The 13,602-nt window shown below is 45.5% G+C and overlaps 1 protein-coding gene across 1 annotated transcript; it reads right to left on the bottom strand.

Annotated features, from left to right (window-relative positions):
- Positions 1-4,310: 4,310 nt before the first annotated feature.
- On the bottom strand, positions 4,311-12,110 carry ntn5 (netrin 5). Its single transcript, XM_061066675.1, has 6 exons — positions 10,655-12,110; positions 10,172-10,360; positions 8,575-8,724; positions 5,966-6,016; positions 4,979-5,059; positions 4,311-4,903 (listed from the first exon to the last, which is right to left on the bottom strand). The coding sequence occupies exons 1-6, from the start codon at positions 12,105-12,107 to the stop codon at positions 4,311-4,313; spliced, it is 2,517 nt and encodes an 838-aa protein (XP_060922658.1). The 5' UTR covers positions 12,108-12,110.
- Positions 12,111-13,602: the final 1,492 nt, after the last annotated feature.

The following is a 13,602-nucleotide window of genomic DNA, read 5'->3' as shown; positions in this document are numbered from 1 at the left end:
AGATAGGATAGATTTTCCAAAGTTTGATCTAATGGATTATGACATTGTTTACCATCTATTTTCTTAAAGATTCTTCACACTTGTTTATCTTACTTTTTGAAATAGTTTAGTTTGATTTTAAACAACTATATGGAAACAGACATCAATCCATATTATTAAGTGGAGCTGAATTAAATACGTTTTTTATTATCGTAGATTCCTAACTTAAGTGTATTTTTGGCTCGATATTTATATTTTATATCTGCATTTTATTCATGTTTTCATATCTAATCTGTGCTGACTCATCAGTAGTTTGGTGGATGAATTTCTCAGTCCTGCTGGGGACCATCAAAATAAAAGTTTGATCAAATAGTGTCTCATCTCATGGATTATTAATCTTTTGGATCCTTTCAACAGATGGTGAATTTGCAAACACCAATATAAAATGCTTTTTTAAAATATAATAGATTATTGAAGAAAGAATTGTACAATGAGCTGATAAATTAGGAACTGCAATGCTGAAATTATTTTAAACTGGAGTGTCGAGTTCAAACCTCCCGCTCGCTAACAGTCACCTTACATTCAATCAAGCTGCTTGAATGACTCCCTGGGAAATTGTAAAACGTCTCACAATATTAACAAAAGTGATGAAGACCTAGATTTTACCCTTTTGTACAGATCATAAAAATTGACAGGTAATTGTTTTGACCCATCCGTCCACCAAGTTTCGTCGAAATCCATTGAGTAGATTTTTCGAAATCCTGTTGACAAACAAACACATGCAGGAAAACAACCTGCTTGGACTTTGAGCAAAGAAACGGCAGAAACGTGGGTAGAAAAAAGGAGCGATCTGAAAAGATGAAATGAGATGTGAAGTCTGCGTGGTGCTGTAAACACTAGTGAAGCACAGTAATTCACATAGGAAATCTAAAACAAGCAAAAGCTCCCTGCGTGCACATGTATGTAGAACAGCATGTCAGTGTGTGTGTGTGTGTGTGTGTGTGTATCTGTGTGTCTGTGCGTGTGTGTGTGCAGTGTGTGTCGTGGCGTTTCTGTCGGAGCCGTGCCATGCTTCATTAGTTCTAATCTCGCTGGGAGTCAGGTTGCTGTGTCGGCGGCGTGTCTGTATGGAAGGCATGCAGGCTGCAGATCACAGGGATTGACCCTCCGCCTCTCAGGTTAACAGAAGCCCTGTGTGTGTGTGTGTGTGTGAGAGTGTGTGTGTTTGTGTGTGTGTGTGTGTGTATGTGAGAGTGTGTGTGTGCGTGTGTGTATGTGTGTGAGAGACCTGAAAACCGTGTGGTGAAACTTGCTGAACTTGGACTTCAAGTTCTTGTACTGTGAGAAGAAGAGATGGACGAATCTAAGAGTGTGTGTGTGTGTGTATGTGTGTGTGTGTGTGTGTGTGTGGTGTGCATGAAAAGGAAGCGAGAGGATAAAAATAAGAGAGAGTGTGTGTGTGTGTGTTTTTGCAAGAGGTCTAGTTGAACTTTGGCTCTAGCTGCAGTGCAGCAGGAGTCACCTCTCGTTAAAAGTACCCTCAGCAGGTTGTAAACATAATACCACACACACACACACACACACACACACACACACACACACACACACATACACACACACACACACACACACACACACACACACACACACACACACAGACACACACTGTAGGCCCGGCCTGGTCCGCAGCGCCTCAGTAGAAAGTGTGTGTGTGTGTTGTGAATGTGAACAAAGCCGCAGACATGGTGCTGCCTCTACACAGCAGAGAGCTCGAGCTTAAGTTGTCTGTTAGTGTCTGTGTAAGTGTGTGTGTTTGGGGAGTTTTAGGATCAAACCCTCATGTCGACAGGGGCTGCGGCGAGGAGACGGCCACTGACAGGTGTTTCCTGCCGCTACACAGCAGGTGCACACACACACACACACACACACACATTCCTATATTATTAACCCCGGCCTTAGTAGCAGTACACAATCAGAAACTAATTTCTTCTTAGGTTTGTCATTACGAGCAACTTCCCTCACACTCACTCTGTCATTTGATCCAATATAAAAATAATAATTATAGCTGCATTAAATTCAAATGAGAAATTCAAATTAGTTCCATCCAGCTCACTGACTTTAATATATTATTTTGCCTTTATGTTTTACAAGCTGCTCTTCAGTTCTGTGCCGTGTTCCTGCGTCGTGAGGAATTTCCCAACGTGTTACGCAGCTTGACACTGTTCATACACAACATTGATCCTCTTAATCATATGTTCACACTCAGGAATAATTTACGTGATCATTTTCAAGTCAAGATTTGAAAAAATGTCTGACTAACTGCAGCTGAATTGAATTGAGCCCAGAGGCCAGATTTGACCCAGAGAGATATTAGCTTAGGCCAATAGATTAATGAACAGAAGTCATGATATAAAAGCTGTAGGTCTCATTTGCTCTAATTAAATTGTATTAAATTAGTACAATTACTGTGAAATAATTTATACTAGTATGTGTAACATAAATCAACCTTTAACTTCACAGTTTTACAAAATTGTTTATATGTATTTTTTGTATATACACATTTTATTTAAATACAGTAAATTTTCATATATAATTGTCCTATGTTAAATTACTTCTTCCCAACAGAAGCCTTGACCATATTTGTTCTTGTCCAACCAGATTATATATTAAATCAGAAACACTTTCCTGTTCCATTCATACAACTTTTTTAAAGTGAAAAATGTAAAAACACAAAAACATCATTGTAAAGATTGTTCTGAGGCCCCAAGAAGCGGCTGGTTCTGGGTCCTTGACTTTCACCCACACACTCGCACACACACACACACCCACACACACACACAGACACACATCAGAGCATTCATCAGTCAGCGAGTCTATTTTTCTCTTTTCATTTTCGATCGCTGGCCTCAGCTTCAGCCAATCGCCGAGCCGCTCGCCACCAAAACAACGTGTCCGCTCCACAAATCGCAGCTCCTCCATCTGTCTCATTTACACCTCCAGCACCAGCAGGTCCCCGGGGCCATGACGCCATCGCTCCCAAATGGAAACAGAAGCCATGACGACAGGTCAGACCGATGCTTTTCAGATCCATATCCAGGCCTGTGACTGGGTCTCTGAGGATTCCTGGCTAGAAAATACAGCTGAGGCCCGTTTGGTCTCATGCGTCAGCTGCAGCGAGCTCCAGATCGTAGATAGTGTCAATTTCCCCAAATATTGTACAGAATGAAAGCAAGGTGTGTGTGTGTGTTTGTGTGTGTGTGTGTCTGTGTCTGTCCGTGTGTGTGTGTGTGTTTGTGTGTGTGTTTGTGTGTGTGTGTGACCTAGAGCTGCAGTACTTTTATCCTAGTAACTGTAAACAGATGCACATGTGAAATAAAGTCAAAGAAAAGCAGGAAATTTATATTAAAAATTATTTTTGTTGGCAACATAGTAACAAATCACAATTTCAGGTACAGGTTATTCTTTATATAAACACAGGAAAATTTGTCTAAAATAAAAAGGAGTTTATAAATATTAGTATTTGTGAAATATCTGATTAGTGCAGTTTTCAGAGTGTTTCTTATTATATTATATTGAAAAGCTGAATTATGGTTAAACATCTATAACTTTAAAAAATAGTTTTTGTACACTGAACTGTCTCTAAATGTTAAATATCTACTATGTTAAAGTTCTTTATGCTCATTGTCAATTTAAAATATTTTCTTCATTTAAATTCAATAAATTACATATTTTTCAAATTTCTATGAAAAGAAACAGAGTGTTGTGTTGGCTGTATTTGTAGTAGTAGTAGAATCTTTATCAAAACGTAACAGAAAATAATTCATATAACATGATTTCACTTCTTATCTTTATTTAAAAAAAGGAAAAATCACCTTTGTGAATAAGCTTTGGTTACATCTGTGTGTAGAAAATGTGAGGTAGAATATTTACCATTATCTGTGTATTCTGTTTTGTGTATGTTACATAAAGAAATCTTATAATTAAATATAATTCAAACAATCTTTATCAGACGGAAAATACTGCTCGGCCTTTCTGTCAGAATATAGTCCCACTTTAATTTTTACGTTTCTGTCGTTGAAAGTTTTAAAATCCTTTTATCGCTTTGTGCTGCACCATCGGGAATTTGACCTTTGCCGTCCGAAACCAAAACACAACAAATGTTTCTTCACATTTTAGATCAGATTTTGAACAAATGCTTTTCTGTATAATTTCCTGTTTTTACTGAAACCTTCAGAAAAACATGTAGAAAAAAAGTTGAAAAAGCTTTTTCTTCTCTAATTCTCGTTTTGAAAAACGTCCAGAAAGGTGGAGGCTGAAGGTCGAGTCCTCCGTCACTCAGGAAGTGTCGTGGAGCAGACCAGGGCCGCTGTGGAGGGGGCCGGGGCCGGGGTGGAGGGGGCCGGGGTCGTCTCTGTGGGTTCAACCTCCGTGGGCGTGTGTGTGTGCGGCTCTGCTAAGGTCCGAGTCTCGTCTTCTTTGACAGAGTGTGTGTCCACATTGTCCGTGTCTTTCTCCGTCAGCAGATGGGGGGGGATGTACCCGGCCTGTGCTGTTGCCTGCTCCCTGCGTGGGCTGCCCGGCGACTTCTCGGGGCAGCGTCCCCTCTTGTCGTGCCCCCGGAAGCCCCTGAGTTTGGGGCTCCAGTGTTCCCGCCACTGGAGGGCCAGGGTGGAGCGGTCCGCCACCAGGCGACTCTCCTCCGGGCCCCACCCCCGCTCTCCCTCCTCCGCTCCGATCAGGAGGTAAGTCCGACCCACGTGGAGGGCCGGGCAGCCGCAGCCCAGGTCACGGTCCGGGACCCACAGGGAGTGGGGGCCCCTGCGGACGCGGGAGGCGGAGCCTGTGCGGTAGACGGTCTGGATTGAGATGGAGAACTGCCACCAGGGACCTGAGCGCTCCATCCCTCTCACCTGCACCTTCAGCACTGAGGCAGACACAGAACATATGTTTAATGGTTTTACGCTTATTGTTTAAAGTCAAATAAAAAAAGGTCACCAACCGTAGTCCTTGAGACAATAGGTCTCTAAGTTCATCCGGACTTTAACCTGAGACGGCTGGCAGTAGGAAACGCACTCCTCCGCTGAGAGAGAGAGGGGAGAGAGGGAGGGAGGGAGGGAGCATCAAATGAGAGGGTATCATTTCATAGCGAGCATATCAGCACATGTCTTTTCCCCTAATTACAATATGGCTGCTTCTATTTGTCATCACAGTATCCAGTGACTAACAGATGACCCCCGAGTGCAGCAGGTGGGACATTCCTGGAGCTGCCACTAGGAGGAGGTGCTCGGCGAAGCAGCCGCTCCACCGAACCTCACATCTGTTCAAAAAGCCAACGTGACCCGAGGAGAGAGAAGATTCCTGTTTTGATATATGATTCCACTGAAGTGGCTTTAATTTGTGTGTTGTACATGATGTGACATCGATAGGGTCAAAGGTCAGGAGAGCGAGAACACTTTATTACACTTGAACAGAGTCAAGTGTACGGGATTTTTAAATAGAATCATTATATAGATTATATTATATAAAGATTATCCTGTCAGGTTTCGGCCATCACTAGAATAGATGCGTTTTCTTTGAGGTTTTATTACAACTTTATTGAACCACAATAACTCCCTCTTTGACGATGATGGCCCTGAGGTGCAAATCAGAAAATACAACAACAAATACAAAGAAATATTTAACCGTATTTAAATTTAATTCAAATTATTGATTTAAAAAGTTTTGAATCTCACACAGACATTTTATTCTCGTATCTTTCAAACGTGTAGTAACAAGGTGCTTTAAATTTAAATCTCAAATTGGCGTGGAATTAAATTAGACAGTTAAAATAAAGGAATAATGATAGAGTAGCTTAATATGACAAATGTATTTAGATATATTAGGCACTAAACAGAGTTATGAGATCAGGTTTAAAAGTCACAGGCAACAATTTATACTAAAGGCACTTATTGTATAGATGTGAATGTGTCAGTGGACGTGGACTCACCGATGCTGTACTGAGGCTGGTACGCCGGGGTCGGAGCCACCTCCTGAATTCCTGTAAAACATAAACACACTTTCAGACAGGTGTCGGGCAACACAGGAAGCTGTCAGGCTGATGCTGTCGTGTGTGTGTGTCCGTATGCTCGGATGTGTGTGTGTGAGACATGTCTGTGCAGAAGATAAGCAAGTGTCAGACTGACTGTTTGTGTGTGTGGTCCTTTTATGGCCCAAATACACACACACACACACACACTGACTCACACTGAGCGCACAGAGACACAAACTTTACTTTTAGTTATTCCCCTTGTTTGGTTTGGTCTGGAACATTGAACAGAGTCTAATAAAGTTTGTTTGATTATCTGTGTGTGTGTGTGTGTGTGTGTGTGTGTGTGTGTGTGTGTGGATGGAAGATGAACATCCTGCTGCTCTGTACATACGTTATCCAGGCCTCTTGTAAAAAATGCAGCCATATAACACGGGGCTCACGCTGTCCATGTCCTGTCCTCGCTGACACAACTTGGCCAGCGACACCCTACACCCCCGTCCAGCTGACTGTCCCCCCCAACACCCCCACCTCCCATCAGTTTTTAAAAGCCAGGAAGTCGGTGTGTGTTTGTGGATGTAGAGTAGGAACACACTCTGCATGTGAGAGGTCGTAATGAGGAAATCGAAGGCTCATGTCTGCACGGAGCTGGTACCGCTTTAAATATTTAGATGTTCTGATACAAAAACTAGATTTGAATGTTTTAACAATGTAATAAACAATGAGGTTTACAAATAGTAAATATTCTGTAAACGACAAGAAGCTTTGCCTAAAATAAAAAACACAAACAAATAGATCCTCCGCCAAAAACCATCAGTCCCTTTACGAAAACACATTTCGATTTCCTGATTTTAATTTGGATCTGAAACAACTTGCACACACAATGTAACAGGAAGTGAAAAACAATTCCTAGATCAACCTCCTGATCCGGTTCTGCACCGAAATTTGATTTAAATTGAATTCCTTGACCCACACTTCATCCTTTTCACCAAACTCTGTCAAACTCTAAACAAACTAGTTAATGTTCATCAACTAGTTTGTTCAAGAAAATCAACTACATTCTGTAGCTCAGATTATAGGAGTTAAGTATATGTGTGTGTGTTTCTATGTGTGTGTTCATCCATCAATGATTCATATGTATATTGAAGGTTTATCATATATTCAGATGTGTTTTTTAAAGGCAGTTGAAATAACATGAACTCCTGTATATTCAAACTACTGACATTTGAACAGCAAACATACAGCTAGTGTAGTAACGGCTTTAATATTGTTCGTATATTCATGTTATTTTGCAGTGCAGTCATCCTTCTTCCTGCAAGTTGACATCCAGTTTAGTCAGCTTTATTACAATTATAATGTCATTTTGTGTAATAAGTAACTATCACGATAGCAACTCATCAAAATGATCTCCATTGAATCGGTTACAATGTTTTATATTTGACTCAGGCTCTTAATTCTATGAACTCTCCTTCCTGAGTGGGATCGGACGTTAAGATTAGTGAAATTTATTTAAGTTTAGTTAAGTTTAACCTGACTGCTGCTGCTGCTGCTGCTGCTGCTTGGTGCCCTTTGGTCTGTCTGATGAGAGGAGGAGCTTGGGTGTTGGATGTGGCGGCGCTGGGAGAGACGCTATACATAGCCTGAGATGGTCTGGCAGTAAAAACAAACAAGGTTTTCTTTCACTCACTCCTTTCACTAGGAGAGTTATGAGTCTGGGCCCGGTGACGGGGGGGGCGGCATCCTGAGCAACAGGTGTGAAGCTCGTCGCCGCTGGCTTCCTATGTCACCTGATTGGGGCTTTACGCAGCGTTGGGGCCCGTGTGGTTGTCGGCACTTGTGCGATTAGCCGCTGGCGAGCGCACGTGGATTAGCGCTCGGGGGGGGGCTGTGGTTTCGGTGCTGGAGATAAGAGCAGCAACAATCCACTTGATCTGACGCTCATCCCAGATCAGCTGGAGATGAGGTTTCCCTGCAGTGGTCGGCTCATGTTCTCGCTGCTATGGGAACCGTCTCCAGGGATGATGAAAAGGGAACATGCTTGGAGATTGGGCCAAATTAGACCGGACCGCCGCGGCCCCTTTTATAATGAGATACCGTTTGATAGAGGATCAGAGCTCTCGATAGAGGGTTTGATCCGTTTAGGCCACGAGCAAATGAGGCTGGAGGAGAAACTAATGAGGTCACTTTGTCGTGAGCGAGAACAAAGTGTTACGAGTCTAAAAGGGAATCAAACACACGGACTCATCATCTGTGAACAAGTCCTCCGACCTTCTCGAACAACCCATGTTTTCTAATTCAATGCTCCGATCGGTTTTCCGACCCTTGACGGGAATGTTTGGTTAAGTTTAGACAACTCCAACTGGCTGACTCAGGCTCGGGGGGGAAGCGGGTACTGCCGAGAGTAACTAGCATCTGCGACCTACTCTGGGCTGTATATAAAGATGGGTCAAATTATCCAGAAAGGAAGCCAAAATATCCTGTATATGAATACTGCCACCTTGCACATAAACGTCTCTATTTAAAGGTTTATAATTGACAGTTTGAAGGACTCTGATTGGCTGTAGACTTACGTATGCAGGGCCGTAGAGGCGACTTCCCTTGTTTGTAGCCCGGGGCGCAGCGGTTGCACCTGAGGCCGGTCACCCCTTCTCGACACAGACACTGACCTGAGGTCTGGTTGCACCAGCGGCCCACTGCTCCCAGGGGATGGCAATGACACGCTGCAAAAGATAAAGAAAACATTGGAGAGGTTTTACATCAGTCATAGAAGGATGTGGTTGCACATTTCAGCCTCCCAACATATCTCAGTTATCTGAAATAGTCATGGAGCTAAGCAAGTGTATTGATGTGACTCGTCCTGATGAAGACAACATGCAAACACATGCGTAGGATATTTTAAGCAGAAAAAAAACGTGTTAAAAAGTTGCCAGCACAGAACAAAACAGAGTCTGTGCAACAGGTGGGATTAAAGCAGCCGTCCATCAGCCCAGTTTTAATCCTGCATGACAGCGAGCATCTGTCCCGAGGGAGCGTCCTTGAGCGAGACACAACACCTTTACTGACAAAGATATTCTTAAGCCGCCCTGATGGGTAAACAAGTCAAATTCCTCCACGAGGGTATTAACTGAATAACACATGATTTGTTTTGGCTTCCTGACAACACTAATAGATTTGCAGCATACCAAACTGTGTCAGCGGTGCAGTCACAGAGTCCTGGACTTGTTCCCGTCATTGTTCCTGGTGGTTTTAGCCTAAAAACAATCAAGCTGGAGCCCGATCCTGTGTTTAAATACATTTCTCATCTGTTTTCCTCCCTTTACATTGGCTGTTGTTCTGCTGTATAATGATTACAGCCTGGATTTGCTACGGTTTAGACTGCAAAGCTTTTCATTTGCCAGTGCTATCCCCGGATGAGGGGCGATGAGAGAAGACAGACAGAGAAAGGGAAGCCGCACTCGAGCGGCTCTGTTCACACTCTCGTGATGTTTACACGAATCCTTACAACCCGACAGGAGAGAATGAGTAATCGCATCAGCGCTGTCCTCTGAATGGTAACTCGATGAAAAATAGCCTGGATAAATAAAAGCCGGGGCCGTGTGATCCAGGACGTGACTTAGCAGGTTCGCATATAAAAACCACAACCAATGGGGATGTTTAGCCATAGCTCATTTCTCCTCCTGACACGCGTGTCAAGCTCAAAGAGTGCCCATTAACTTTGGATATATTAGGCCCGCGCTGGTCGGGCTTCCACATGCCAGTGTCACAGTCACTTAGGACATGTGACCAGTCAAAGGTCGGGGGCCACAGCACATGCCGACCGGTGGTAACGATGGAGGATACAGGTGGTAGCTCAGCGGGGTGTGTGTTTTTCCGTGTGTTTCTGTGTGCGTAGGGCTAACAGGAATAGCAGGCCAGTCTCACAATGTAACCACCCAATAAACACTTGTGTACGCTCGGACACACACAGACACACACACAGACACACACGCATACAGAGACATGCATTCAGACTATCAGACATAAACACTGTCCCACGCTATGATTTGCCTTTATCTTCCAGGAATACACGGATTGGTAAAGTAAAATATTTATGCACAGACACACAAACAAGAATGCACTTAACCCCTTGACCCAAACACCCACACACACACACACGTAGTTACTGACGTTGGCAGGCCTTGCGGTGGTCCAGAGCCTTGCTGTGGTCCCGGGTGTATCCGTTCTGGCAGTACTGGCAGTGGCGTCCGGCCGTGTGGTGCCGACACTTCTGACACACCCCCCCGCTGCGCCGGCCCGACTGCTGGAACACCTCCATGCTGAAGCGGCACTTGTTTGAGTGATCATTACACTCACAGGCTGGACACGGCAAAAAGAGAAAAGAGGTTTTGAATTGTTCCAGTTCAGGTTCAGATGTGGACGAAAACATTATATTTAAGCTTTTGTCTATATCGTGCATGCTTCATCCATAAAGTCATATATTAGGTGAAACTTTAGTTATAGTCTTTATTAAGATGGAAGAAATATCTGAATATATCCGTTATATACTTTCCTGAACATTGTGATCTTGATATTTGACTCTTGATATTTATGAGTGTGTGTTATTTGGTGCAGCCTGAGTGAATGTAAAGGGACTTTGTTCTCATGACTCACCAACACAGGGGTTTGGGTGCGTGGGTGTAGCTCGATGCCACGGCCTGTCAAAGTGGAAGTCCTCACACACGTCACAGTCTGGTCCCGACGTGTGATGCTCGCACACGCACACCGCCCGTCCCTTGTCGTCCCGGCGGCACCGGGAGGCGTGTCCATTACATTTGCACCTGCCACCAACCTGCAGGTCGGACAGAGCCAGAGGAGCGTGGGCAGGAGGGTTAAAAACAGAGGGCATGGCCGCCTGCATACTCCTGGCACCTTGTCTCGTGTTGAGGTTATTGTTCCTCCTCTTCCTCAGTTCCCGCCCTTTGTGGCCCCTGCTCCGCCCCTCCACTGTCCAATTACAGCCGCCATTGGGGCAAGGCAGCCAGTGGTCGTTCTCTTTCTTATGGCCGCGACCTCTACCTTTCGCGCCTTTCTTGGAAGACGTGAGCGTGTCTATGCCAAAAATGTCCACCCCTTCCTTGCTGGTCACATTGTGTCCATCTTCATCTTGACCCGATCCTTTACCGGGACCCTTCCTCCCATGTTTGTCCACTTTGTCGCCTTTGTTCCTCAAGTGTTTTGTCTCCCTGTCAAAAAATCCCAGTGCACTCTCTGTGTTCAGCTTGTTGACCTGATCTTCAGCGCGGCCCTTGTGGCCGGATCTCGGCCTCAGCAGCCCAGTTTCTCTGTGATCCTCTCGACTGTCGCGCCATCTTGATTCGTCTGCTCTGTCCGTCTTGGCCACTCTGGACACCTGATGGAAGACGACGCGTATGTCTGTGGCTGTCACCCAATCCTGGAGGGCGTGGCTGTGGTCGAAATCGGGAGAGGATGGTCGCCCGTCCAAGGTGGAGAAGGCCAGCACCATGCCACCCCTCTGCTTCTGTAGGGGGCGAGGGTCCGAGCAGAGGGGCTCCGTCTCCTGATGCCTGGTCTGGGCCACCGTCTGGGAGGGCAGCCCAAAGTTCCCGAGGCAGTTGCTGGAGTAGTGCTGCATCGGCCTCCAGGTGCGCCCGAAGTCCATCGACTTGAGGATGGAGATGGAGATGGGATCTGATGGTTCCCCCTGGTGGCAGAACTGCAGACTTATATAGGTGATCTCAAAGCGACGGCCCAGTGGAACGGTGAGCTCCCATTCCCCGATGTCAGTACCTCTGTGAGCCAGCCAGCAGGTGAGGTTGTGAGGGTTGTGGAGGTCCGTCAAGGTGGTGACATTGCTGTCATAGTCAGACCCTTGTAGTGAGTGACTGGCGTTGACCGGGACCCCGTAGGCGGCGTTGATGAACTCTGACAGGCAGTGACGCGGACGGCCGTCCAGGTGGTAGCAAGGGTTGTGCGGCGAAGTCCAGCTCAACGGGGTGTGGAAAAGGGAAGAGGAGACGAGGGATGGAGGGAGGAAGAGGAGGAGTAGAAGGAAAACGGGGAAGAAAGAGGTGGAGGGAGGAGGGGAAAAGGGCAGGAACATCATGTCATCGAGCCTGCGGAGGGAAAAAAAAGATGATTTTTTTAAGAGAAAACCATGGGAGCCAGATCATAAAAAAAACATAAACTGATTGATTTATAAGACGCGCACATGAAGCCAGAGGAAATCTAAGATCGACCACCTGTGTCTTTATTAAAACCACACAGTACCAGCTCAGTTCATCCCTTCATCTGCACCTTTTTGGCTTTCGGTCGATGCCAATAAAGATCTCAACCCGTAAAAATGTAATCTCCGATCTTCACAGCAGCGTCAGCCACCAGTTTGAACTCATGAACTTCAGAATACAACCGTCTTAAAAAACTCTCCTCGACCCCCCGAGAAAAAAAAGAGTGGATGAGTGGGGGGGGGTTAAAGAAGGGTCTGTCTGAAATGACAAAAAACATGCCCGACAGCTGGGGCTAAACCCCGGGCTGGACCACATCCATCACGTTTATGGCTCTCCTTTTCAAATCATTTACCGTTGGTCAGTGCTGCAGGCGAGCGAAGGGGCCGAGTGCGAGAGGTTATCGAGCAGAAGAGAGGGAATGAGAAAACAGACGGGGGGAGAAAAAGAAGGGAGGGAAGAAGAGGAGTCGGGAGATTAGCTGCCGGATTGGAGGGAAATGATTTATAGATCGAAATGGGTGTTCGACATGAGCCCCTACATGGAGACTTCCGTGGTGAAGACAAACCCGGACTTGTGTGTGCCCGCAATTTCGAACAAATCCCTTCCCGTCCCTTACAAACCGCTGATGAGAGTAATTTATTCCTCTGTCAAGATTTCATAGCTGGGAGCGTTAATTTTGGCAACGAACAATGAATCCACTTTCTGCGGAAACCAGTTGTTTATTATTTCTAATAACTCACACTAAGCCCAGAGGCACATTCCCTAGAGGCACTTCTTTCAAGCGAAGAAAGTTTAACACGTCACACCTTCATTTTTTTCCTTTGGACACATTCTTGTTTCTTCGACTGTCATTTTCTCATCAATAACTACCGTCCATTCCGCATTTTCGAGCAACATTCCCCACCCCAACCAACCCTGCTCTTCCGTCACCCGGGCCATCTATCACCTGCCCCCTTCATTCTGGTCTGGGAATATTCTTAACTGCTTGGAGATTGATGATGTCCTAACAAGCGTTTGACACTGACAGCAAAGTCAGCAGGGCTGCATAAACCAAACCCGTCGGAGAGGACCGGGCAGAGAGCCTCGGCAGCCTCGTCATCCCGCTCAATTAGACAACGACCGAAACATGAGGCTTCCCTCAGGGACCACACAGCTCTGAGGGGCCTGCCCGGAGGCCAAAGACCCTCTGCTGCCCCGGGAACAAACCGCTCTGTCCTGGACTTCCGAAACAGAAGAAAAACAAGTGGATCAGTTGAGTCTAAAAAGGGAAGATCAGACCCCACGGGCGACTCTTTTGCTGCAGGAAACGAGCAACAAGTGCGGCGGGCGATGAGCGGTCGGACCTTGACCCCTGTGCCGCTGCATGAGCCACAT

Source organism: Limanda limanda, chromosome 22 (genome assembly GCF_963576545.1).
Source record: "Limanda limanda chromosome 22, fLimLim1.1, whole genome shotgun sequence".
Taxonomy (NCBI): domain Eukaryota; kingdom Metazoa; phylum Chordata; class Actinopteri; order Pleuronectiformes; family Pleuronectidae; genus Limanda; species Limanda limanda.
The sequence above is the reverse complement of the archived record's forward strand: the minus strand, read 5'-3'. Positions and strand labels throughout refer to the sequence as shown.